Source organism: Xiphophorus couchianus, chromosome 12 (genome assembly GCF_001444195.1).
Source record: "Xiphophorus couchianus chromosome 12, X_couchianus-1.0, whole genome shotgun sequence".
Classification (NCBI taxonomy): Eukaryota; Metazoa; Chordata; class Actinopteri; order Cyprinodontiformes; family Poeciliidae; genus Xiphophorus; species Xiphophorus couchianus.
Genome location: NC_040239.1, coordinates 23,190,149 through 23,217,966, shown reverse-complemented (window position 1 = coordinate 23,217,966; position 27,818 = coordinate 23,190,149). Strand labels below are relative to the sequence as shown.

General features: G+C 40.4%; 2 protein-coding genes across 5 annotated transcripts; both read left to right on the top strand.

Annotated features, from left to right (window-relative positions):
• Window positions 1-311: 311 nt before the first annotated feature.
• Window positions 312-7,832, top strand: zfand5a (zinc finger, AN1-type domain 5a). 4 transcript variants are annotated; one of them, XM_028033713.1, is made up of 6 exons: window positions 312-568; window positions 4,285-4,446; window positions 4,728-4,830; window positions 4,960-5,048; window positions 5,904-6,032; window positions 6,155-7,832. In XM_028033713.1, exons 2-6 carry the CDS (start codon window positions 4,287-4,289, stop codon window positions 6,301-6,303), a joined length of 630 nt encoding a protein of 209 aa, XP_027889514.1. In that variant the 5' UTR covers window positions 312-568; window positions 4,285-4,286; the 3' UTR covers window positions 6,304-7,832. The 4 variants fall into 4 exon arrangements, with proteins under 4 accessions (XP_027889514.1, XP_027889517.1, XP_027889516.1 ...); XM_028033716.1 differs by having other exon boundaries at window positions 313-568; window positions 4,963-5,048; XM_028033715.1 differs by lacking the exon at window positions 312-568 and adding an exon at window positions 623-643.
• A 4,539-nt stretch (window positions 7,833-12,371) lies between these two features.
• snrnp200 (small nuclear ribonucleoprotein 200 (U5)) lies at window positions 12,372-27,759 on the top strand. Its single transcript, XM_028032797.1, has 44 exons — window positions 12,372-12,645; window positions 12,800-12,963; window positions 13,505-13,676; window positions 13,746-13,938; window positions 14,168-14,223; window positions 14,383-14,481; window positions 14,561-14,713; window positions 14,817-14,916; window positions 15,008-15,144; window positions 15,231-15,308; window positions 15,600-15,773; window positions 15,910-16,047; window positions 16,140-16,295; window positions 16,397-16,567; window positions 16,647-16,840; window positions 16,926-17,049; window positions 17,552-17,701; window positions 17,789-18,031; window positions 18,930-19,118; window positions 19,196-19,393; window positions 19,484-19,636; window positions 19,739-19,819; window positions 19,904-19,987; window positions 20,077-20,183; window positions 20,267-20,385; window positions 20,464-20,618; window positions 20,701-20,890; window positions 20,969-21,142; window positions 21,232-21,392; window positions 22,604-22,831; window positions 22,911-23,102; window positions 23,194-23,372; window positions 23,627-23,778; window positions 23,878-23,986; window positions 24,070-24,178; window positions 24,429-24,618; window positions 24,705-24,869; window positions 24,958-25,079; window positions 25,951-26,094; window positions 26,177-26,353; window positions 26,441-26,601; window positions 27,131-27,212; window positions 27,297-27,389; window positions 27,472-27,759. The coding sequence occupies exons 1-44, from the start codon at window positions 12,601-12,603 to the stop codon at window positions 27,619-27,621; spliced, it is 6,411 nt and encodes a 2,136-aa protein (XP_027888598.1). The 5' UTR covers window positions 12,372-12,600; the 3' UTR covers window positions 27,622-27,759.
• The last annotated feature ends 59 nt before the right edge of the window (window positions 27,760-27,818 follow it).

The following is a 27,818-nucleotide window of genomic DNA, read 5'->3' as shown; positions in this document are numbered from 1 at the left end:
TGATGCTTGGTGATAGAAACAGAACCATAATACAAATAACAACAAAAAAGAAGGGCGTTCCCTGTTTATTGTGCTTTTTAAAAATATGTATAGGACACGTCATTATTCATTCATTCGTCCATTTAGGTGTATTACTCAGTAAATGGATTCGTGTCCTTGTGGGTGGATGACGAACAGACATGTAATAACCAGAGCCAGACAGAGCCGCTCTGAGCGCTCCGGGGCTCCGCCGGGCAGCCAATGGTGACACGTTGTTCTTACCCGTGACATCATCATCCACCACTCCTCTGGCTAAAGAAGGAAACAAACATCCATCCAGCAGAAGAAGAAGAAGAAGAAGAAGAAGAAGGGGACGGGAGACGGAGAGAGGAAGGAGGAAAAGGCAGGAGGCCTAGGAAGGGACGTTTAAACCCGTCTAAATCCGCCTGACTGAGAGGACGACACAGAAACGCTGCTACAGAGACGGGAAAAAAAAAGAAAAGAAACTCCACATAATAACTTCGACCTTTTCTGACAAAGACAACCGCTTTTCCTGTCTTCTTGCGAGAAACCCATCGATTTTCAGCAGGTGATCATGGATTATTGCTTTTTGTTTTTTTTCTTGAAGTGGATTGGCGTTACAGAGAAAGCGATTTGTATTGAGGTAAAATACTAGAGATGTGCGCTTTTGATGAGATAATGGGGACCTTTGCTGATGGATTAAAAGGTCACACGGTACGTGCTTTGCGGTGATCAACCTTCTTTTGTCTTTGCCACCTCCACCTCCACCATGTCCTCCTCCACCTGACTTGAAATATCACAAGTCCTCGAACGTGACTTTGTGTTAAAAAAACAAAAACAAGGGAGGGAGCCGAGGTGGTGCTGCTTACAGTCTCTGTTTTTCAGCCTGTCCCGAGCTGGGGGATGGGGTGAACCAAAAGCCTGTTAATTCCTGTCTACAAATAGAAAATTTATAAGCCGAATAGACAAGTGGAGCGAGAGAGGCTGCACTCAAATGAAACTCGCAGCCTTTGCTTCGACGGTAACGTAATTAAATAAAACCAGAGTGTTGGCTTGTAGTTGGAGCTGTTGGGTGAGACGAGGTTTCGCTCGACGTGAGGGGCTTTAAAAAAAAAAAGTGGCTTCTAAGCGACTATTTGTGATTATATAATGAGGATTTTTTTTTTTTTTAACGTTGCTTTGTCAGGGACACTTTGGAAATCCGTATTAGGCGCAAGTGTTGCGGTAAATGCGAGACACATTGCGATTTAAAAACAGGAAGCAAGGAGGCTGCAGACAAAGGAGGAAAGAAGAAACAAAGGAAGGACGTATGATTCTGGCTTGGCTATTGAATGTTTCACAAAGTACCACCATTGGGGCTTTTTCTACCAACTTCTGGTGGTTGTTTTCAGCTTTAGTTTGTTTTTATGGAGAATAATCCCCAGTTTCTGTCCTGTCCTTCAGTGTGACTCAGGACTTTCCAACCCCACCAGCAGGGCCTGAAATATGAGCTTTCCCTTTGTTTGCTAAAGTTAACCCCATATATGTTGGTTTAAACTGGTCTCTTATAGAAAACAAGACTGAGGCTTTCTCATAAGTTCCTGCTGCATGTGTTTAACATTTTTGTGAAAGGAAACTGTGGTGAGTGGTTGTGTCTGTGCTGGAAACTCCCTGCCTTGCCCTGTCAGGTGGGTTTTCTAATGCATAATGCACCTCATTAAGGTCACAATCTTGTCATATCGAAAGCCTTTGGTGGGTCAAATGTCAGTTTTCTGAACGGCAATACAGACAACGTTTCTATCACAGTACATTTTGTTTATTTGATAATGACTAAAGTGAAGATCAAAAACTTATCGCAACTTTTGGCTATAAATTAGAAATGCTCTGATTTTTACTGGTAAATCATTTTAATTTTGTTAGTTTTGTGCTTCATGTTCTTTGATAGAGATGGTAGTTTTGAATTAAATGGGGAAATTAACATAATTATCACCACTCATGTTTTATTCCTAATGTTAGATTTCCATGTAAGGATGGGCTTATATGAGCATAAAGTTTTAACAATCTCTTGTGATATATTATTGTGCTCTCTGACACCCATTCCAATCTTGCACAATTCCATTTATTTATTTATTAAGAACCACAACATATATACCAAAATACTTAGTGCAGCTTTTTTGTTCCAGAAATGGGCAATATTTCAGCTAAAAACTTAAATACAATATTATTTCACCTCTGCATTCAGGCACAGGGTGTTGCTTGATTGTATAGAGAGATAAATCACTGGGAGTTGTTAATTTTAATTCATTTGTTGAATATGAGGAGAAAAAAAAATCTCATTTGTCAGCATTTGACCTGCCAGTCAATGGAATATCAAGCTAGACTGGCATCTCTACTCTGAATCTGTATTCACCTGCAGTGAGCGAGTCTAACAAAAATAATTCACTAAAAATAAAGATGGCCTATTATCAAAAAGTCACATTGAGCGGTGCAGCTGTACTGCTACAGAAAAACCCACAATAACAATCACCCATAACTTGAAATGCAGCATTTTTTTATCATTACCCAGCTGTGGAAAATAGTTTGTTTGTTGTAATCAAAAAATGACTAATTCTTATCCCATGATCATTCTATTCACAGCAAACAATAGACAGTATGATTTCACTGTAATTATATGTAGACAGGCCTGTGATTTGTGTGGCACGTGAACCAAAAGGTAACGAATGAGCCAACATTATGAGCTATTTCATTTTGAGCTTTAGTTGCCAATCTAGGGAAGACCACACATGCCTTAAAATAATTAAATAAAAAATATATTCAATAAATCCAGATTAAAAATGTCTTTATGAGTATGTTCTTTATATTTAAGTAAATGTCAGGAAAATAAAATTGGAAAGAAAAGCAAACTGAGGAGAGACAAGCTCATTATTGAAGATTAAATTGCAGATCAAATAATTGGTTGCGACAATACCGAATTAAGATGCTCTTTATGCAACTACAAAATAGTTTTCCGGTGACATGATAATTATGCTATTGAACCACTTATTAATATCTATATTTATTATGAGTATGGGAGGTTTTGATCTTCCAGAAGTTTCTAGCTCACTCACTCTGTCTGGTGTTTTTCAAGAGTTTGCAGTTGAACATGTGACTCAAATGGCAGCGGTCTTTTGTAAGCTTTTCCAAGAAGAGCTTTATTGACAGAACTGGCTTGTTGGTGTAAAGGGGCATGGAAGGAGGGTGCGGGGAAGAGTACTTTGTGGCGCTTGCTGATAAGAAGCCCCCAAGCGTTCATATACATGACGTCCTAAAAAAAAAAACACACACCTGCCAGCCTCTCCTTGAAACATTGACTTGATTTTTCTTCCGTTTGTCTGTGAGCTGAATATAAACAAGGTTTTTAAGACGATCAAAGCGCCTGCCAGGCCAAAGGTTGTTTACTAGGAAAATATGAGGCTGTTGATGGATCAGATGATATGCTAAACAGCCTCTCAATAAGGATGGGCAGATCTGGGTCTTCCTGTCTGTTCGTCAGAGGTGTTTTTGATGTGTTGCGTAAAAGTCAGTGTGTCTTATTACACAACTTCCTGTGGCGTCGCGCTGCATCAAAGGCAGACCATAACGTCACAGCATTACATGTTCTGCCAAATTGCTCAAGCAGACGCACACAAACACACACAGAGACTTGTTTTTTCTGTGGCACGGGAAATTTTCCCAACACCTTGAAACACAGGACGCCTCCTTAAACTGCTGACCTACTTTGTTGCTTCTCTTTCCAACAGAAAGCGATTGTACCTGACGAGAAATGTTTGTCGTACTGTGAGGCAGCAGCTGCTTGTGAGTCAGAGCGTCACATTGTATTTTTATTGTTATGGGAAGTACCGTGAATGACCCGATAAGGCCATAAAAGGGAGTCACTGTAGCGGCCTATGAGGAAGAAAGGCCAGTTCATCAGAAAAGGTTTTGACAAGAAGTGGACAAAACAAAGAACGCTGTGATCGGAGAGCCGAGTTGAGGAAAAGCGGTGAGCAGAACAGAGTGAGCGCTGTTTGTTGTCTAAACTTCCTGTGGAGAACCGCTCATTACTGTATTCAGGCTAAAGGGCAAGTCGAAACAGAGAGACATGTTTTTGACTTCTCATGGTCTGGACCTGCTGTCAGTCAGTCTCTATAAACTAGATCAGCAGAAAAAAAAAACACTTTTTTCTTTTTTTGCTTTCAGTTCTTTCTAAAGGAAAGGTGCTTCTCTCTCTCTCTGTCGCAACAACAATAATCATTCACACTCTGCTTCTTTCTCTTCCTCTGTTAGCAATGGCTCAAGAGACGAACCAGAGCCCCGTCCCCATGCTTTGTGCCACAGGCTGTGGTTTCTATGGCAACCCAAGAACCAATGGCATGTGCTCTGTTTGCTACAAGGAACACCTGACGCGACAGCAGAGCAGCGATCGCATGAGCCCCATGAGCCCAATGGGTAAGGCATCATACAAAGCATGAAAGTCTTTGTTAAAGAAGTTATTATAATAATTATTGTTTTTATTTATTTATTTATTTTTGTTAATTTTTATGTACTTGTCTGTATATTCTTTCCTAAAGATGTGTAATTAGAATAGGACAGGCATTTGGCTATCCCAAAGCAGCTGACTATTACTATTTTTATTAATTCTATTAATTTTACTACCTCTTAGGGGAAATGTGCACATATTTATACATATGTATATTTTTAAAAATCTCCTTTTGTGTTTTGTCATTAAGGCTCCACTGCTAGTCCTACCTCAGAGGCCTCAGCCATCCAGAGACTAGAAGCCAGTCTAGCTAAGGTTGACGCCTCCCCTGCCTCCTCACCAGACATGTCTAGGTCAGTAATGGCTGCAGATTGCTTGGCTCGATCAATAAACTCTCCTCGCATTTGTGTCTTTATAAACATCTTCTTAACGAGACTCTTGTTCGAAATTTTATTTATTTATTTTTATTTTTTTAAAACCAGCAGGACTGTTCAAGGATCTCTTCCTGTAACCCAACAGATGACAGAGATGAGCATCTCCAGAGAGGAGAAGCCTGAACTCCTAGAGCCTGGTGAGACATGTCGCACATAAAACCCGTTTGTTTTTCAGACACACGCACAGGCTGTCGAAAGCTCACAGACACCTTGACTCTGCTTTGTAAGGTCCAACGGCAGGCCTCGGGTTTATTTCTGATGCTTTACAGCGCAGCTTGAATTTAACAGCTGGTTTTACTTGGAGCTTCTGAGAAGGAGATGGCGTCTAAAAATAAGCCTGTTTAAAAATACCTCTAAACTGGAGGAGAGAGTCAGATTAGATTCTGCCTGCTGGAGTCCTGCTCAGCGTAGAGTGCTGTTTTCCAACAATGCCGGTGTGTAGATGAGAGGCACACAATGCAGACATGGACTGGAAGGAGATTTTCACATTCATATAACATTGAGTGAAAATGTTGCTTTAGTTATTACCATTAATTGTCTGTCTAGCATCAGTTTTTTTAAGGCAAATTTTTTCCTGATGCTGCTCTGTAACACAACATAGTGCTACAAGTGTAATAACATTATACAACATTTAATTATTTTACTATAGCTATTAAAAATAGAGTGAGCATTGGCAAAATTTAAGAATTGTTTTCGAAAGCTTTTTGCAGTATTTCCCTCTTTCATAGAGTAACACAAACATAGCAAGCTAACACCAGTTATCACACTAAATTCAGGTCACTCCTAAATGTTTTTTTGCCCGATTAAAATGACTTTAAACTGTAAAAATTGTACGATTGGAAATGCTCGTAATCTTTTGAAACCAAAACCAGTTCATGCCTGAAGCAAAGGAAATTATTTGGGATAAATCTACACAGCAGTTGCTGTTTTAATATTTTTCATCTGCATGACATAAATACATCTTTTTTTTTTCTTCTTTTCTTTGTGTGCAGTTGTAAGCCAGCCTGCTGCTTCTAGTCCTTCTCCTGTAGCTTCTCCCAGCACTGAAGAAGGCAAGGGTGAAACCCCCAAACCCAAGAAAAACCGATGCTTCATGTGTCGCAAAAGAGTGGGCCTTACAGGTAAGCTGTTATCAGACTATTCGAAGACTGCAGCTTTATTTTCCACAAGTCACTTATTGAGTTTTTCCAGCTCCATTTGTTTTAATGTGGTTGTTTTAAATTTTGCCCTTTTGACCTTCCAGGGTTCGACTGTCGCTGTGGTAACCGGTTCTGTGGCATCCATCGATACTCCGACAAGCACAACTGTCCCTACGATTACAAGGCCGAGGCTGCCGCCAAGATCCGCAAAGAGAATCCCGTGGTTGTGGCTGACAAGATCCAGAGAATATAGATGGGGGGCGGGGGGAAATGGTGTTGGAAATGAGGAAACATCTTGCGAAAGCCTGGAGAATGAGTGAAGACCTTTGACATGAGTGCGAGTGGCTAAATCAAAAGGACTCGATTCGCAAAAATGATGAAAAAAAAAAAAAATCGAAAGACCCTACCTGAGGGAGATGCATGAATGATCACTTTTTTTTATTTTCATTAATTCTTTAGATTGTTTTAATCTTGTTTTCTGTGGTGTGAATTTGCCGCCGTTGAGTCCTTTTCCTTTTTTGTTTTCTTTTTTAATGTGTTTTATTAAGAGCAGACCAGGCACGATGTCCATGATATGCTGTGCTCTCTTCACCAAAACAACGTTGTCCTTTTTGTGCCAAACAGCCATTTTTACTAAACCCTCACAACATTCAGATTACAGAGAAAAAGAAATCTGCCCGCCTTGTCCTTTAATCCTAAAGAAAAAACTTAAGCATCACTCTTGAATAGGAGGATTTTTTTTTTTTTACCGTATTTCTCCTAGCTTTACCTACCTCAGAGCTGCTGTGTTGTCTTCCCTTCTATCTGAATCCCTGATTGAACCTCCAATCAGCTCACCTGTGTTCAATTTCATAGTGTGGTTTTTCATAACACACACAAAGATCCCCACTCTTCAACCAAATCTGAACAACAAACCCGACTTGGAAAAATGGTCCCAGATCTGATTATAATCGATCGACTGGTGCCGGGGCTGAGCGCTAATGATCGGCCTGAGAGGGCAGGCGCCGGCACGCGTTCCTGATGTTCCAGGTGCGCAAATTTCAAATGTTGCAAGGGGCATAAATGAATGGAATAAATGCATGAGTTGCTCTTCATCTTCTTTAGTGTTTCTGAAATATCAATCGCCTTAGGGATTTTTGGGGGCGTTTTATTTCCAGAGACAATTATCTGATTTTTATTTTATCTATTTCTTTTTTCCTTCTTCCATTGTACTGATGTTGGCGCATGGACTTGGTGCATTTGTGGATTTTTCCCTCTTTTTTTTGCGCTAACACAACAGTCATGTGAGCACAGTGTGTGTGTGTTATTACGTGGGTGTGTCCCTCTTCCTCCCATCCTTTTTAGCTGTGGAGCTACCCGGTTTATCAGCACATGTTTACAGAAGTACAGGAGCATGCCAGAGCTAGATTAATGAAAAATAATAGAAACTGAGATTAGATGTAACTTCTCATCTGTCAAGCGTTTATCGATCTATAGAGCGCGAGTGTGCATTTGTGCGTGTGCATGTGCACTTCCCTGTGCAACAAAAAAAAAGTGTGTTTTCATGGCTGCCTGACATGTATGTTTGTGACTTGTTACTTTTCCCCCCAGTGTGGATGCTTTTCATTGAAATAACTGAGTTTTTCTTTTTTTTGATTCTTAGTTATATGCAAATTTGTACAAAAAAGTGAAAAAAAAAACAAACAACAAACTGTGTTGATATTTATGTATTGCATATAATCTTGCTATCCAGCATTACAACAGAATAGTATCATGTAAATAAAACTGTACAGAGAGACATAACCAAGCCTCACTTACTGTTTTGTGTTTCTACAGCCAACCATTTAATTAATTTTGGGGTTTCGGTCGGCTAAGCCTCTTATAAGTTTCGTTGTGCAGGAGAAAAGTAGGACAGTAGCATATTATATGCAGATGGATGACAAAAGTGCATGTGCAAGTGCTTCTCAAAGTTTATTTCAGTAAACCAATTTGAAAGGTGATGTAAAACATGCAAATCTAGAATACAGTAAGCGTAAAATGCTTTTGCAATTTCACACAATAGCTTATGGTTGGTGAAAAGATGAAAACTGTCAACATAACATGTTATTAATATGTATATTTGTGAGAGATGAATACTTTACTAAGAAACCTTTTAGCAGACATAATCAAGAAAAATACAAATATGCAGTTACTCATATTTATGGTTACGGTACTTAATTTTCTTCTTCTCCCATCTGTTCACTTCTCTTATTCTTGCCCCACAAAAAATAAGTCAAATCAAAAAGTTGAGCTTAAGCTTCATTAAAACTTATTTCTGCTATTGTTGGTGATTATGGCTGACCGATAACAAAAACCACATCTTAGGTTTTTCAGCAAATTAGAGGATTGCATAAAATCTCTCGGAAGGATTTTCAATATAAAAATGTCCATGTACTGTAGAATACTTGCACTCTCCGCTTTGCTTCAAAGTCCTATCTGTCACTTTTCAATGACACTTTTTCCTTTCACTGAACTTTCTGTTTCCTAGCTTTGAAACAGCACTTTGTGAACAGCCGGCTTGATTAGCCATGACGTTTTGAGGTTTGCTCTTTATGTAGAGGCTGCAAGTGACTCAGCACAGCTACCAAGTCAGCTGTCTTCCCCATGATTGTGCAGGCCAGAGCCTTTCTGCATTAAATATCATTTTTGTTATTGTTGGTTTTATGTAATATTCACATTTGCTGACCTTCATTATCTTGTTAACCATAATCCTGAAATCACTTTTTTAATTAAATTACTGAAATAAAGGAACTTATCAATCATAATGTAATATGTTAGTTAAAGCCGCCTTGAAAAGAATAGTGTTAAAGAACATATAATCATATGGTATAATTTTTGTGTGCCGGGAGAGTTGTTTAACATACAAAGAATTTGATAAATTCCCTCACACTGCAGCTTATTAGAAATCCTCTTTTGTTCTTCAGTGTGTAGACAATGTAATCTTTGTGACGTCCTGTCATAGGCACACCACATGAGTGGAGCTCAGCTGTCTGAGCAGCTGTTCCCTGTGACATCATCTGCAAACACACACTGTCCTGGTTCTACCCCAGAGGAGTGAGACACTCTCTCTTTCACACACACACACAGACAGTGAGGGCTGGCATGTAAAGTGCTAAGCCTGGATAAAGTGGAACAGGATCAGATTCTTCCAGGTTCCGGGGATTAATATTTCCTGTTTGACCCAGACGAGGTTTGAGCCGGTGTTCTGACTATTTGTGCTACCTCGTCAGATTTTCCTACAGATCTGTTGTTTTACGGGTTTCTTTATTAAGGACGACTGTTGACATAAGATATGAGAGCAACAATGAGCATCTCCATTAATTAACAGCTGTTACAGCACTGGATTCTCTTTGACCTGCTTCAAAATAAATATTTACAACCTGGCACAAACAAATTATTGCACCTTAGCTCACTTCTAGCACACAAACAAGTTATAGCAGCACTATGCTGTAAGTGCTTCTTACTCAAAGAAGCAAATATTTGATTTATTTCAAACAGGTCTTCAAAAACAAGCAATTTGTAGGACAGAAAAAATCATGCATACATAAACAAAATAATTGGCTTACCACTCCTTTTCTGTTTGCAGAAAACACTTATTTAATCCTATCCTTTATCTCAATTTAATGACTTACTTACAATGCCCTAATTATCAAAAATTTGTAATTAAAACCATGTTATAATATTAATGTTCCCGTTCGATATGCTGTGCTAAAGAGCCAACAAATAAACTATATTACATAGACAAAATGGTTAAAAACTAACTCATAAGATAAGAAAAATCTACGTTTACATAATAGTTATAATGACAATTTAGATAATAAATCGGACATACAGCCATAGGATAATTACCAACTCCTTGCCATTGTACACAGATAAATTCTCCTCAATTTGTGTTTAACCATTACATTCTGGGATAAACAGTCAATTTTCCCTAGTTAGTATGAACTTCTACAATACATATGTTACTGTAATTGAATTACTAATTTCAGAATCATCAAGGAAAAAGGTAGAACTTTGTTACTGAACTTAAGTAGATTTTTAAAATTAAAATCACTTTAAGGTTCCAAGATTTGCAGACTTGAAATCAAATTAATAAATCCTGTGAAAATAAAGTTGCCCCCAATGTTTATCTGTAAAGTTTAACATTGTCCCCAATGTTAAGGTTTAGCCACCAATGGTTATTGTTATGTCTGATGTTTAACATTCGGTGTTATCGTGGCTGTTTAATGATGTTTAACTTTATCTCCGATGTTTAGCATTTAATATCCAGGATATTAAATGTTGTCCCCGATTTTTTATTTAAGCAAGGGTAATGCTTAACGTTATGCTTGATGTTTAACATTATTGCCAATGTTTATCAGATGTCAAATTTCTTCTCCAGAAAAGTTTCCTTTTACGTTAAATATTGAAGATAAAGTAAACCATACCAGATAGAGTAAACATAGCAATAATGACAATTTAACTTTAAATAATGACATTTTCCAGTCCAAACACAGGGTAAAACTAAACCTGTAAAACCTGCCCAACTGCAAAGAAACAATACGAATATAAACCTCCAGTAAAACTCATGTTAATAGCACTATATGTTTTATTCAAAATGTATCCCTATATTTTAGAATAATTTAGAGAAACAGCAAAATTTTTACATTCATTTTTTTATAATGTAGGACTGAAGATTTTTTTTTTAAGTTTTCAAAATTTAAATTTTTTCTAAGAACTAATACAGTTTTTGAAAAATTCAGAGAAACCCTGAACTATATGAGGGATAAACTTGCTTTTTATATTTCCAAAGCTTAATACCAAACTGCTGCTACAGTATGTCCTGACTTATTTACTGTCAGTCCTGCTTTACTGTCAGTCCTGCACTTTATATTTTATATTTCTATTCATATTTTATACTGTATTTTATTTTTTATTCTGGAATAACCTCACAACATTGAAAGCTCAAAACACTGTCCTGAGCCGTATGCAACGAAATTTCGTTCTGTATACACCCTGTGCATGCAAAATGACAATAAAGTCAGTCTAAGTCTAAGTCTAAGTTATATGGAGAGTGAAGAGTGCCAAATGACAATAAATAACTTATGTAAGAATTATTTAATAGTTACATTAATTTATTCAAAATCTTCACTGTCCATAGATCTGTGTCTTTTGGTCCGTCTTTAAATAAGATGAGTTTATTCATAAATTGCTTTTTAAAAAATGTATGTCGGGTTTTTAAAGGAGAGAAAACAGTGCTGACGACATGCACTGTACCTTTTTCCTCTTTCTGATTGCGCACCACAAGATTTGCTCATTGAAGGCTTCCTTTTTTCCTCTCAACGTTTTAACATCCACTTATATAGCAAAACCTGTGCACATATGTCACAGCACAAAATAAGAGAACATCTTTCATTTTAGTGGCTGTTTCTTGCAGAAGTCAAACTTTCCTTGAGCAATGTATTAAAACCTTTGTAATTGTCGAGGCTGCCACCTGGAGGTGAAAAGTAGATATGCACCTAATTAGAACGTAGTTGTGCATAAAGTGTATATCAGGCAGGTTTATTGTATAGTCGGTTTGTTCACAAGAATTACTTTCAGTGAAACCTTTAGAATTAGCCTCCATACAATCCGCTCTTTCAATAAACAGCTGTTGTACATGTGAATATATAGAAATACTTAGGTTGTTCTGGGAATGTCCAGCTTGGACAGAAATTCCTGAGAAGTATCTCAAATAAACAGTCACATGTAAACTTCCATTGGACAGTCTAAACTGGAAAATATTTATATAGTCTCAACATCTTCCTAGGCTTGTATTACTAACTTCTCCTCGCAGTTGTTGGTTCTTTCTGCAGGAGTGAAACCTGTTAAAATATACAACAAGCCTTCAGATTCAAAAGAAATATGATCTGCTGTTCAAAATCTTCTTTGAAGTTTCATGCAAGAACCTATGATGATGCCGCCCCCGAAATTATTTTCAAAAGGTGTCCTCCCGTACCAACCAATAATGTAAGAACTGCTAATAATGTAATAATGTTTCTCATCTTAAACATAATGACAGCAATATTCTGTAAAAGGAAGCGGAAGAATGAGTGTAAATCAGAGAATTAAAATGATCTGTAATTATAGTCTATAATTAATATAATAATATTATTTTAACGCTTTTTTTCAGACTGAACCACTGTGTTTCCTAAAGGCAACACTCTGACATCTGAATGCCAAAACCAGACGAAGAAAAGGCTCAATTGAATTTACTTGAATGTCGTGACCTGGATTTCCACCAGGGGGCAGTGCATATTTTTCTCCTTGTTTGTTCTCACTCCGTTGACACAGGAAGTGGAAACCAGAGGAAAGCCTGTTGTGCGCTCGTGTTAGCAGCGATTTTGTTACGTAGGAGAAACGCAATATTTCAGAGATTAATGAGAACGACTTTTATTTGAAATAGAAACATTAAACCGATGCGCTCGGCGTCTCATTGAAAAGTCAGAGTCAAGTCAGCTCTGTGAGCATTTGTAACTGGAGGAGCGGTGGAAGCTGAGCGAAAAGCGGCACCATGGCGGATGTTACCGCTCGTAACCTGCAGTATGAGTACAAAGCGGTGAGTATGTCAGAATATAAACACATGGATATCGGGATAATGGAGGGTTTTGTGTTTTTTTGGCGAACTAGCTTTACATTATTGAGCTATATGTAACGGAGTATGTTTATTTTGCTCCAGCATGTCTCATAATATATTTGTATCGAATGTGTAGAACTCAAACTTGGTGCTGCAAGCGGATCGCTCTCTGATCGACCGCACTCGGAGAGATGAGCCCACCGGTGAGGTGCTGTCCTTGGTGGGGAAGCTGGAGGGGACAAAGATGGGGGACAAAGCTCAGCGGACCAAACCCCAGAAGCTGGAGGAACGACGAGATAAGTCAGTGCAGCCACACACAAAAAAGTTCAATTCAGGCACATCGTTTATTTTTTATGTCTTTAGACCTGTGTTGTGAGTCAGATGTTGATATTAGAAATTGTTTTGTCTGCTTTACTTACATGCTTTCTTTGGGCTACCTCAAACAAAATTTAAGCTGCGTTTATTGCCAGTGCAATGATGATAGATTTACAGAACCATCTAACAAATTTCAATGCAAGTCGATTAAAAAATAAAACAGATGTGCTCAATTTTGCCCCTACAGAAATTTCCAAAATTATTCTCTACACTTGAAATATTGGGAAAGATTATCAAATGATCTACTGTAAATTTCTTCAAGTGTTTCTCTCAGCGCTGCACCTTTCATGACAGCAGGCATTGCAATACCAAAGTACTGCAAACAAAGTTTCCTTACATGACACCAGCCTTAACAAGTCTGACACTTACACTTGCCAAACAAATTAATATTTTGCCAGTTGTACACATTAGCATAATCCTGCCTAAAAGTTGTTGTGGTCACTATAACTTTGTTCTTCCAAAATAGGAGAAGAAAAAGAGATGAGGACAGACACGACATCAACAAAATGAAAGGCTTTACCCTCCTGTCTGAGGGCATCGATGAAATGGTGGGCATCGTGTACAAGCCCAAAACCAAAGAAACCAGAGAGACCTATGAAGTGCTGCTGAGCTTCATCCACGCAGCTTTAGGAGATCAGGTTAGTGACACTGAGACTCTAAACCTAGCTCTCACAATAAACCACCTGCTGATGCGCTTTCGTCTGCAGCCTCGTGATATTCTGTGTGGAGCAGCTGATGAAGTGTTGGCAGTGCTGAAGAACGACAAAATGAGGGACAAAGAAAGGCGACGTGAAGTCGAGCAACTTCTTGGCCCGTCTGATGACACGCGCTATCATGTGCTGGTCAACCTGGGAAAGAAGATCACAGACTACGGAGGAGACAAGGACTTACAGAATATGGGTCAGCAGTTATTAAATGTTTGTTGTGGCACTTCCAATGCACTCTGGAAATGTCTGGAATGTGATTTATTTGAAATATCTTCAATTTCAGCATAATATTTCAAATAATTTTGCTTTTCCAGATATAATTCTCTATCCCACTGTCTGAAAGTTGTACCAATCCATTCACTTTGATGTGAAACATTTTCAAAAACCTTATTAATGAAACTGTTCTCGTTACAAATCTACAGATGACAACATTGATGAAACATATGGTGTCAACGTACAGTTTGAATCTGACGAGGAAGTGAGTTTTATTGTTTATTAAAAATGTTCTTTTCTTTGTATTTAGTGGCTCTTGTGCAACATGTTTCCTGTTGGTGCTGAGCTTGACTTTGAATCGTGATGCTTAAACGGTGATAGAATTGGCGCTTAGAAGCTTATGAGCTCGTTTCTTCTTCCAAAGGAAGGAGATGAGGACCAGTTTGGCGAAGTACGAGACGAACACTCAGATGAAGACAGCGAAGGAGAAGAAGCGGTTGTCTCCACTAGGCTAACAGCGAATGTAAGTCCAGCATACCCATTGATTTTAAGAGAGAGTGTTTATTTATTCAGAGTGTAATCAGAAATTCTTGCCTTTGTAGCTCGGTGAGGCGGGTGACGTGATGTCAGAGAAGAAGAAACAGTTACATCCTCGGGACATTGACGCCTTCTGGCTCCAACGTCAGCTCAGTCGGTTCTACGATGACGCCATCGTCTCTCAAAAGAAGGCTGACGAAGTCTTGGAAATCCTCAAGGTTTTTCACATCGTTTGTGTTTATGTTTTTTTTTTTTTTTATGGTGAGTGTATACGTTTTAATTTTCAGATTTGCCTTCTTGTGTTTCTTTGTTGAATCTCAGACTGCGAGTGATGACAGAGAGTGTGAGAACCAGCTGGTGCTGCTGCTGGGCTTCAACACCTTTGACTTCATCAAAGTCCTTCGTCAGCACCGCCGCATGAGTAAGGCAGTCTGGTTCAAACTGTGTCCTCCCCGGATTGTTCAGTGTTTCATTTGAGTTGACGCATTTAACCTCTTCTTCCTGTCACACAGTTCAGTATTGTACCATGCTGGCCAGCGCTCAGAGCGAGGCAGAAAAGGAGCGGATCATTGGAAAGATGGAGTCGGATCAGGAGCTTTCAAAGATTCTCTACCAGCTGCAGGAGACTGAGAAGGAGGACATTATCAGAGTAAAGCTTTTAGTCATAAAGCTAACACTCTGAGTTAAAACGTATTATGTGCGGCTTTTCACACTTTTTATGTTTATGTACTTTAGGAAGAACGATCTCGCAGAGAGAGAGTGAGGAAGTCTCGAGTGGATGACTTGGAAGCGATGGACGTTGACCACGGAGAGGTAAATACTGCTTGGTTCATTTTCCATCTAAGGCTTAAACGATTGATCAAATTAATGGTGATTAATTCATTATTGATCCAATTAATTGTCAGAATAATTGATTTGTAAAATAATTATTAGTGCAGCCCTAGTTCCATCCACTAAGCCTTTATTTTGCAACGTGAGGCTACTTGGATGATCTTTCACTGTTGTTTTTGCCTCCGGTTGATAGAGACACAAGTGTATGTAGACATCTAATCATCACTGTAGACATCGACGCTGATTCATTCCTATTTTTTGTCCTCTCAACAGTCAGTGATGCCTCGGCAGCTTCTGGACCTGGAAGACTTGGCCTTCAGTCAAGGCAGCCACTTCATGGCCAACAAGCGATGCCAGCTGCCAGACGGCTCCTTTCGTAAGCAGCGTAAAGGTTATGAAGAAGTCCACGTGCCTGCTCTCAAGCCGAAACCCTTTGCTGACGATGAGGTTTGTTGTTTCATCCACTGTGATGAAAACCTGGCATTTTCAAACTCCAAGCTTTTCAACTATTTGCTTTGTTTGGTATCAAGCTGCTTGTGGTTGAGTTTATGTCCTGCATTCAGCCCATTTTTTGTACCACCAGGTACTTGTTGCCATTGATAAGTTGCCCAAGTATGCCCAGGCTGGATTCGAAGGCTTCAAAACTCTGAACCGCATTCAGAGCAAGCTGTTCAAGACCGCCATGGAAACGGATGAAAACTTGCTTGTGTGCGCGCCTACGGTGAGTGAACCACGTCGAAGCTGAAAAACTTTCTTACTGCTGAGTTGACACGAGTTATCTCCTCTAAATGTGAGTGATCGTCTTGCACACAGGGAGCCGGTAAGACCAACGTCGCCTTGATGGCGATGCTGAGGGAAATCGGGAAGCACATAAACATGGATGGAACAATCAATGTGGATGACTTTAAAATCATCTACATTGCACCCATGCGCTCACTCGTACAGGAGATGGTGGGAAGTTTTGGCAAGGTGAGCATTTTGTCTCTCCATACAGCTCTGCTTACTTGCAGTGAAATCTTTGCTGCAGAACAGACCAGAGATTATGATGCCACCGTTTCTCTTTTTCTCAGCGTCTTGCAAGCTACGGCATCATTGTGTCTGAGCTGACCGGAGACCACCAGCTCTGTAAAGAGGAGATCAACGCCACTCAGATCATCGTCTGCACCCCTGAGAAATGGGACATCATCACTCGGAAAGGCGGCGAGCGCACCTACACCCAGCTAGTGCGCCTCATCATCATTGTAAGTCATGCCACTAAGCAAGTTTAGAAACTAAAAACTGAGATAAATCCTTGAGGGTAATCAGGGAAACGTTTTCTAGGATGAAATCCATTTGCTGCACGACGACCGTGGCCCCGTGCTGGAGTCCCTGGTGGCTAGGACCATCCGTAACGTGGAGCTGACCCAGGAGGACGTGCGGCTGATCGGTCTCAGCGCCACGCTGCCCAACTATGAAGACGTAGCCACCTGCCTGCGCGTTGATCCTGCAAAGGGGCTGTTTTACTTTGACAACAGGTGTTTATTGGATTGTAATCCCTTAACCGCTTGTTTCCTGTTGGGATGTGTCAGATTTGTGAGCTGTTTTAATTTTTCTTTCCAGTTTTCGGCCTGTGCCCCTTGAGCAGACGTACGTTGGTATCACAGAAAAGAAAGCCATCAAACGTTTCCAAATCATGAATGAGATAGTTTATGAAAAGATCATGGAGCATGCTGGAAAGAACCAGGTGAGTTGTGTTTGATTTAACATCTAGAGTTACTGTAATTGACAGTTTTTCTTTGACATTGTAGAAATATTTTCCAAGAAGATTTCTGGGGCTCTTTTTTTTTTACACCTCATTTGTTAGGAAACGGGGCCAAAACAAAAACAGGTTATACATGGTCCTAAAAAAAGGACCATGTATAACCTGTTTTCAGGACCTGTTCCTGAAATAACTTTTTCCACATTTCTTTTAAAGCTTTGGGATGGCTTATCATAAGTAAGAAAGTCTAATTGTTTTGATAGAGATAAAGTTTTGAGTAACTTTACTTCGTTTTTAAACTGTAACTGCTATGGATGAGAGTAACAATGTTACAATTTCATTGTATTTAATGTAGAATTTCAATGTTTCTGTCTGCAGTCAAAATGAAGGTGTGTTTTGACTTTGATCTGCAGTGACTGAGACTCCTTTTGTTATTCACTCTACTTTCGCTTGTGAGTAAATCTGCTGCTCTTTTGTCTCCCAAAAGGTCCTGGTTTTTGTTCACTCCAGGAAAGAGACAGGAAAGACCGCCAGAGCCATTCGGGACATGTGCTTGGAGAAGGACACTCTGGGTTTGTTCCTGAGAGAGGGTTCTGCTTCTACTGAAGTGTTGAGAACCGAGGCAGAACAATGCAAAGTCAGTAAACACCACCAGACCAGAGGGGTTCCAAAAGTTTTCAGTGTTAGCTGCTTGATCTGAGTTAAAGATTTATCTCTCTTTCAGAACTTGGAGCTAAAGGATTTGCTTCCTTATGGCTTTGCTATCCATCACGCTGGGATGACCAGAGTGGACCGTACGCTGGTGGAGGATCTGTTTGCAGATCGACACATCCAGGTTCTGGTGTCCACAGCCACTCTGGCTTGGGGTGTGAACCTGCCAGCTCACACCGTCATCATCAAAGGAACCCAGGTTTACAGCCCAGAGAAAGGCAGATGGACGGAGCTGGGAGCGCTGGACATTTTACAGGTTTGTCTGGACTTAAAGCCAGCTGTTTTTTAGATTTGTTGAAAAGTTGATCAACTCTGGTGCTTGAACTTCCCTTATGTGTTTTCAAGGTTTGGAAAAGTGTTTGATTTCTGTATAAAGTCATTGGACAGGCTTGATATTCAAACTGAACAGTTTGGTAATAAAGTGCAATCTAACGTTTGATTAAAAGCCTAAATTTGGAAAATGTTACTTATATCTGAACACAGACATTTTCATACACCTAATAAAGACATAGATTTTTTTTTCTCACTGTCTGAAGTGAAATCAGACCAGACTTTTTTGTAGGTCAGTTACAATTACAAAAGTTATTTCTTCTTTCAAAAAGCCATAAAACTTAATGAGAACATGGTTTGGAATGTTTTCTTTGTATATTGTGTTTAGGCATTTAATTTGAGCAGGAAGGTAATTTAACTTAGCTTTGTTTGAATCGTTTCAATGTAGTGAATAATTATTCTTCCTAATTTCCCAATGACTTTAGTGATTTACTTAATTTAAATAGATCTTGGCTTATATTTTTTATATATTAAAGCAACCTTGTTGAAATTGGGGAAATTTTTGTTGTTGTTAAATTTGTGTTTTGCTCTCAAACAAGTCAGGTGAATAGTGTGTGAGAGAGAGACTTTTTAAAAATCTTGTTATATTTAGTATTTTACATAGCAAGGACAATCACCAAACATTATTAATGTACGTAATATATGATGTCATATATCGGTAGAAATGAAACTGTCTTCTTTAGTACATTTGTATTGTTTTTGTCTCCAAAGTGAGGTGCTGAAAAAGTTTAAAACCTTACTTTGAAAATGCCTGAAACGTGCCTGTGTTTTACTGTGGGAAAACCCTGCAACCAGTAGAAATGAAACCTGCCACTTGATTTCAGATGCTGGGTCGAGCCGGTCGTCCGCAGTATGACACCAAGGGAGAGGGAATCCTAATCACGTCTCACGGAGAGCTGCAGTATTACCTGTCCCTGCTGAACCAGCAGCTGCCCATAGAGAGCCAGATGGTGGTGAAGCTCCCTGACATGCTCAACGCAGAGATAGTGCTGGGAAACGTTCAGAATGTGAAGGTGAGTGACCACCACACAGAAGAAACCAAATGAAATTGAGATTCTCCGTGGTTAATTTGTAGCGTTTGTCGCTGCAGGATGCTGTGAACTGGCTCGGCTATACCTACTTGTACGTGCGCATGCTCCGCAACCCGACGCTGTATGGAGTATCCCACGACGACCGAAATTCAGACCCGCTGCTGGAGAGGCGCAGGATGGACCTGATTCACACAGCCGCCAACGTCCTGGACAAGAACAGCCTCATTAAATATGACAAGAGGACGGGAACTTTCCAGGTCTGCAAACTAGCTCTCAGTAATGCGTAATGATCCCCGTTACAGTAAATTTGCAGTAAGTTAATATTTTTTATTCATCATTACATAAAGGTAACAGACCTAGGTCGCATTGCCAGCCACTTCTACATCACCCACGACTCCATTCAGACCTACAACCAGCTGCTGAAGCCCACGCTCAGTGAGATCGAACTCTTCAGAGTCTTTTCACTGTCCTCAGAGTTCAGGAACATCACAGTGAGAGAGGTATGCTGGCCGGAGACAGACGTGGGGACTATTTTCTGTCCCTAATCGATCCACTGTACGCTTTTTATAATACAAAACAAAGACAAAATGTTTCTCTTTTAGGAGGAAAAACTTGAGCTTCAGAAGCTTCTGGAAAGAGTTCCCATTCCTGTAAAGGAGAGCATTGAGGAGCCTAGCGCTAAGGTAACATAATCGAGTTTTAGTAAGTTTAGTAGTTGTTGACATGGTTATTCATATTTGAATATTTTTGCGTCAACTTTGTTTCAGATTAATGTTCTGCTTCAAGCTTTCATCTCTCAGCTCAAACTGGAAGGCTTTGCCCTGATGGCAGACATGGTTTACGTCACACAGGTACAGCAAGAACAGCTTGTTTTATAGCTTAGCATTTCCATATTCTGCAGTTTTATGTAAAGAAATTAATTTTATTTTTCTTTCTTCAGAGTGCTGGTCGTTTAATGCGAGCCATATTTGAGATTGTGCTCAACCGTGGCTGGGCCCAGCTCACAGACAAGACCATGAATCTCTGCAAGATGATTGACAAACGGATGTGAGTGGGATTGTCAGTGCTAAGCTAGCATAATTTATATGTCGAGGGAAATCGTTTATGGTTGGTGTTTCCGGCGTGAACAGGTGGCAGTCGATGTCCCCACTGCGGCAGTTCAAGAAGCTTCCTGAAGAGGTCGTCAAGAAGATCGAGAAGAAAAACTTCCCCTTCGAGCGTCTCTATGATCTCAACCACAATGAGATTGGTGAGCATTGTGTTTTTTGTTTTGTTTTTTTAACCTCGCTCTCGTAGTTAAAAAGATAACGAACGTTTCTTTGCTCAGGTGAGCTGATCCGCATGCCGAAGATGGGTAAGACCATTCATAAATACGTGCACCAGTTCCCCAAGCTTGACCTGGCTGTCCACATTCAGCCTATCACTCGCTCCACGCTCAAAGTGGAGCTGACCATCACGCCGGACTTCCAGTGGGATGATAAGGTCAGTTAAACTCGCAGCACGGTTCCTTTGTCATCTCTTACTTCTCCTTAGCTTCGTCTCAGACGTTTATTTTCTCGCTCAGATTCACGGATCGTCTGAAGCCTTCTGGATCCTGGTGGAGGATGTCGACAGTGAGGTCATCCTCCACCATGAGTACTTCCTGCTTAAGGCCAAGTACGCCCAGGACGAGCACCTTGTGACCTTTTTTGTTCCGGTGTTTGAGCCTTTACCTCCACAGTATTTCATTCGTGTCGTCTCGGACCGATGGCTCTGTAAGCAGCCTTCAGGATTCTCCTACTGTCTGTCTTAGCTCTTCATCTAGCAGGTTTTATTCTTTGTTTTTCTGTTAGCTTGTGAGACGCAGCTGCCCGTGTCCTTCCGTCACCTTATCCTACCTGAAAAGTACCCGCCACCCACAGAGCTGCTGGATCTGCAGCCGCTGCCTGTCACCGCGCTCAGAAACTCTGCCTTCGAGGCTCTTTATCAGAACAAGTTCCCTTTCTTTAACCCCATCCAAACACAAGGTACACAACAGGAAACAGGACTTTTAACTTGAGCCTAGATCAGGACTGACTTCACTGCTCATCTAACTTCTTATTTACCCCTTTTTCAGTCTTCAATGCTGTGTACAACAGTGATGATAATGTGTTTGTTGGAGCTCCAACTGGCAGCGGAAAGACCATCTGTGCAGAGTTCGCCATCCTGAGAATGCTGCTGCACAACTCAGAGGGTCGCTGCGTCTACATCACCCCAATGGAAGCGCTGGCGGAGCAGGTACAAAGTCACAAATCTGAAACAAAACCATCAAACCTTCCTTATTAATTAGCTAGATGACATACAAGTCATTGCAGGGATTTAATATCTTGTAATGTTGCAAAAACAGACGGTAGCATGTTGTATTGGAGTTCATGTGTTGGATCAATGCAAAGTGGTGTGTACCAGTAGGCCTGAAACAATTAATCGTGATTAATCAATTATTGAAATAATCGTCATCCAATTTGGTAATCATTTGTTAACTTAAGGATAGACACACAAAAAATTGTCATTTGCTGAAAGAACAGGATGCTTACAGCAGTAATTAAGCCAAAACTGTGCAAAAAAAATTGATTTAAGATGAAAAGTCTTGAACTTCTCAAGTGGCATTTTTAGCTGCTCCTGGTTCAAATTAAGAACAAAAATATCTTAAGCACCTTTTACTATTCATTTATTAATCCAAACAATAAAGGAAAACTGTGCTATTGCACACCAGGCAATAAAATGCTTATTTTCTTATTTTTTTAAAAAAGGAACTTATTCATTTATTTGTAATTTTTATGTATTTTTATGTATTTATGTATTTCTAATAAGTGGTAAAATGAAAAGTCTAGAGAATGTCCCAATATTTTTAACCATCAAACAATAGATTAAATTGTAAATTAATTATTAGTCACAGTCCTACATGCCAGTGAAGTGGAAGAAATATGATTTTTAAAATATGTTTAGTTCATTTGTGTTTTGCCCCACTAATTCAGTTTGTAGGACCTCACTTTTGTCTCTTTGACACATTTAACTTTGACTAGGCCACTCTAACATGAGAAAATCGTAGCTCTTGTTTGATTTTAAAAGTCTCAAACATTTTTCAGCTGTTGTTTTTACTGAAAAAAGTGACCCCCACAGCATAATACAGCCATTATTATTTGTTTCCTTTATGTACTTTAACAAAGCTTCTATGTATCTGATTAAATAACTAACAAGTTCACTTTGTTCATTGATTGGGTGAATTCTGAAGGTTACACTGGATTCTTGAAGTAAATGGGGTTAAATACAAATCTATGTCACACCTCACAGATTATAATGTGTGAAAATCTTAGAAAACTATACATTGTTTCTTCCTCTTCACGTGTGCCACAAAAATGCAGGTTTGTGACTGTAATGTGATCAGAATGTTAAAAAAAAAATGCAGAAAATATTTGTGATCTCTCTAAACACGGATTCTTGTTTCTCAGGTGTTTGTTGACTGGCACCAGAAATTCCAGGATATCCTGAACAAGAAGGTGGTTCTGCTGACGGGAGAAACCAGCACAGATCTGAAGCTGCTGGGAAAAGGCGACATCATCGTCAGCACCCCGGACAAATGGGACATCCTGTCTCGTCGCTGGAAACAGCGAAAGAACGTCCAGAACGTCAGCCTCTTCATCGTGGATGAGACGCACCTCATCGGAGGAGAAAACGGAGTAAGAACAAAGAGAAGTCAAGATTTGCATTAGCCGTTTTTGTTTTGTGTTCTGTAAAATTAATTGATGCTCCTATTAGCCTGTGCTGGAGGTCATCTGCTCGAGGATGAGGTACATCTCCTCTCAAATCGAGCGCCCCATCCGCATCGTGGCTCTCAGCTCATCGTTGTCCAACGCCAAGGACGTGGCTCACTGGCTGGGCTGCAGCACCACCGCTACGTTCAACTTCCACCCCAACGTCAGGCCTGTGCCTCTGGAGCTGCACATCCAGGTCTGCTCACACATGGCTGCTGATGCCCAGAAACGGACGAATCACCTGCCAAGATTCCTAACGTTCTGTTAACGCTCACGTGTCGCTGCAGGGCTTCAACGTGAGCCACACTCAGACCCGCCTGCTGTCCATGGCCAAGCCGGTGTATCACGCCATCATGAAGCATTCTCCCTCCAAGCCGGTGGTGGTGTTCGTCCCATCCCGTAGGCAGACCCGCCTCACCGCCATCGACATCCTCACGTTCTGCGCCGCTGATGTCGTCCCTCAGAGGTCAGCCTTTGTTTTGAAACAGAGATTTAAAGGGGCAGCATTATGTAAAATTAACTTTACATCATGTTATAATGTGATTCCCTCATCTAAAACAAACAGAGTGTTGCTTTGATTCTTTTATACATGTTTGAGAAATCTTTGAGTCTCCCGTGGCAACTGAAGGCAACGTAGTTACCATGTGCCTGGAAAGTGCATAATGCTGCCCTTTTAAGAGTGAAGGAAGCTCATCTGAAGGAAGTATTTTCTCTCTTTAGGTTCCTGTACTGCTCTGAGAAAGAACTGGCTCCATTCCTGGAGAAAATAAACGACCCGACTCTGAAGGAAACTCTAGCCAACGGAGTGGGGTACCTGCACGAGGGCCTGACTGCCACTGAGCGTCGGATAGTTGAGCAGCTTTTTAACTCTGGTATGAAACAACCTGATCCACAGAGAGTTTCAGGACTAAAGAAGAAAAATACAAAAACATAACAGTTTTCTGATGATTTAACTTCCTGTCCTGGTACAGGTGCTGTCCAGGTGGTGGTCTCCTCACGTTCGCTCTGCTGGGGCATCAACGTCTCTGCCCATCTCGTCATTGTCATGGACACCCAGTACTATAATGGAAAAATCCATGCGTAAGGCTCTTGGAGAGTTGACTTAAAGCACTTTGCAGAAAAAAAAAAAAGTAATTATCTTTTTTTGTTTTCTCCTGTCTTAGGTATGTGGACTATCCCATATATGATGTCCTCCAGATGGTCGGCAAGGCAAACAGGCCCATGCTGGATGACGAGGGACGCTGTGTTATCATGTGTCAGGGATCCAAGAAGGTATGATTTTTAATATTGAATGAAAACGTTTAAGCAGTTATATAAAAAAGTTGCAAAATTTGCCAAAAAGTTTATCTGATCAATCATCAGAATAATAGGTTACAAAAATAATAGTTTGCAGCTCTGAATGAGTTAAAATATTCCAGTAATTTGTTGGAATTTCAGTTTTTCAGAAAAAAAAATTTCTGCTTACGACCCACAAAGATGGATTTTATTAAAATGTCACCAATGATGTGCCTTTTCCCCGTAGGACTTCTTCAAGAAGTTTCTGTACGAGCCACTGCCCGTAGAGTCCCACCTGGATCACTGTCTCCACGATCACTTCAACGCCGAGATCGTCACCAAGACGGTCGAGAACAAGCAAGACGCCGTCGACTACCTGACCTGGACGTTCCTCTACAGACGGATGACGCAGAACCCCAACTACTACAACCTGCAAGGTGAGGATCGGCTTGTAAACACCTGACTGATCAGGTCGAGTGAAAGGCTTGAAGGAGATCTGAGCGCCATCCTCTAATCGTGGCAGGCATGTCCCATCGCCACCTGTCCGATCACCTGTCCGAGCTGGTGGAAAACACCCTACATGACCTGGAGCAGTCCAAGTGCATCAGCATCGAGGACGAAATGGACGTCGCTCCGCTCAACCTGGGAATGATCGCCGCTTACTACTACATCAACTACACAACGATCGGTTTGTACCGACACGGCCCTGCTGACGTTTGGAGGATTTTCGTATGTTATGTTGAATATCGCTGCTATTTTGCTGTTGTGTTGGGCAGAGTTGTTCAGTATGTCCCTGAACGCCAAGACAAAGATCCGTGGGTTGATCGAGATCATCTCCAACGCAGCTGAATACAAGAACATTCCCATCAGGCACCACGAAGACACGCTTCTCCGACAGGTAAATGGGGAAAGTTGCAAACAATTTATCGACTTACGATTAATTGTCGAATAATGGTTTATTATTTAAAAATTATTAAATTAGTTCCAGTCAATTAGCTAATAACGTTCGCTTAGAACTTCTTTCAGTGTTGTAGTTTGACCTCCATCCAGCAGAGAGTGCCGCTGGTCATCCTTAAATGGAACCAGTTGATACAGAAATAAAGATGGCAGGACCATACCAGAACAGGAAAGAGAAACGGGCCAAACAGAGTCTAGTGTGTGTGATGCAAACCGCACTTTATGTGGTTCGGTTTTGAAATATAAAAACTCAACAAGCTCATTCAGTTTCATCTCTTTCAGGGAAGCAGCTTCAATTTGTCTCGACCAAAAAACTGATTTCCGAAGAAAGATAGGTGGAAGGCATAAGGGAGAAAAATTGTGACATAATAGTAAAACATGCCAGTTTTTAGGGCACTTGACTTCCTCAAAGACAGTGTATGAACACATTTCTGTTCATGAGGGATTGTGGTTTATATATTTCATTCTTTTCATCTTTTATTTCTATTCAGCAACCCAAGAGGTTCCTGTTTTAAGTTTTAGATGCATATCTAAGTTTAATATAGTCAAAAAACATTTTTTAATACAGTTGAAGCAAATATATATATATATATAAAGATGTGCTTCTTTTTTTAAATTCAGCATATTATGGAAAGATGGTTGGTACTCTTGATACAAGAGAAAACGCAGGTTTTTAAGAAATTGGCTGCTTATCAATTAATAGTTGATCGATAAGCTCAATTAACTTTAGACTAACTCACTAAGTGATGATTTCCTTCCCTAGTTGGTTGTTGATGTTTGTTGCTGAGTGTTTATTTTGTTTTAATTTTTAGCTGGTGCAGAAAGTTCCCCACAAGCTGAACAACCCGAAGTTCAACGATCCTCACGTGAAGACCAACCTGCTGCTGCAGGCCCACCTCTCCAGGATGCAGCTGAGCGCCGAGCTCCAGTCAGACACGGAGGAGATACTGAGCAAGGTCAGGACTCGCCTTCTGATGACTCAGCTCATTGGGTTTCCATTTCAGACAGCAACATGTTTAAATCGTTTTCCGTTTGCAGGCGATCCGTCTGATTCAGGCCTGCGTCGACGTGCTGTCCAGTAACGGCTGGCTGAGTCCTGCCCTGGCTGCCATGGAGCTGGCGCAGATGGTCACCCAGGCCATGTGGTCCAAGGACTCTTACCTGAAGCAGCTGCCCCACTTCACCTCAGACCACATCAAACGCTGCACTGACAAAGTGAGTGGTGCCGAGGCGCTTCAGTGGCGATATTAGAGCACATGATGCAGATTAAAACTATATCGTCCGTGCTTGTTCCGTCTTCAGGGTGTGGAGAGCATCTTTGACATCATGGAAATGGAGGACGAGGACAGAACGTCTTTGCTGCAGCTCTCCGACGGGCAGATGACCGACGTGGCTCGCTTCTGTAACCGCTACCCCAACATTGAGCTTTCTTATGACGTAGCGGAGAGGGACAACATCAAAAGGTTTGTATGCTCTCAGATGTTAAATTGCCTTGCAGACACATACATTCATTTTGGCAGGTTATATTATGCCTAAAGCGAAATCAGAACTGGCCAAAATGAATCTGAAGACCAATGCATGCCTCATTTTACAGATTTGTACTACCAAAAGTTTAAAGAACCATGTTTTTTTTTTTCTTCTAAATTATAATCCTTCATTATTTTAGAATATAAAATTCTAATAAAAGGCATAAATAGTTTCATCATCTTCAAAAATGTAAATGAACATCAGGTTAGCCATTTGTCCACTAAGAATTTTTAAGACAATATTAGAAATACATAAAAATGCAAATAAATTAAAAAAAATTTTCCTTTACATATTTGCTTACAAAGAAGGGTTTTCATCTTAAATGTAGAACGTGTTTATATATTTTTGTACTGTTTTGGCCTAATTACAGCACTCAGGGTGATCAGCATATATATATTAGCGATTATTGGTTAATAATTGATTAATCGCGATTGTTTCAGCCCTAATTGCCATATATTTTCACAGCGGCAGTCCAGTTCTGGTCCAGGTGCAGCTCGAGAGAGAGGAAGAGGTGACGGGTCCAGTCATCGCACCACTCTTCCCTCAGGTCAGTGTCACTGTACTCATCTTCAGGGGCGTTCCTTCCATTATCAGAACATGACTGATGTGTGGAAATCTATAATTGTTGCAGAAACGCGAGGAGGGCTGGTGGGTGGTCATCGGAGACCCCAAGTCGAACAGCCTCATCTCTATCAAGAGGCTGACTCTTCAGCAGAAAGCAAAGGTGAAAAAAAAGGCAAAAGCTGCAACAAAAACGCTCCTTGAAGTAACATCCTGACACCGTTTTTGTTGCCTCTTATCTGCAGGTCAAGCTGGACTTTGTTGCGCCTGCTGTGGGCATCCTTAACTACACCCTGTACTTTATGAGCGACGCTTACATGGGCTGTGACCAGGAGTACAAATTCAGCGTGGATGTGAAAGAGGCCGACAGCGAGGGGGAAAGTGACTCAGACTAAGCAGTAAATTTTTTTTAAATTAGACATAGGGAATCAAGGGGTTTATTTTTTTGTCCTTTAGATGCTCAACCTGATTTATGTACCTTTGCTTTACCTGTCAACATGTCTCAATACTTATTAAAGTCCAGTGTCATTTTATCTGGTAGTTTTCTTTAAGTTTGAAACACCTGATTGTTGACTTCCAGTCCATCTGTCAA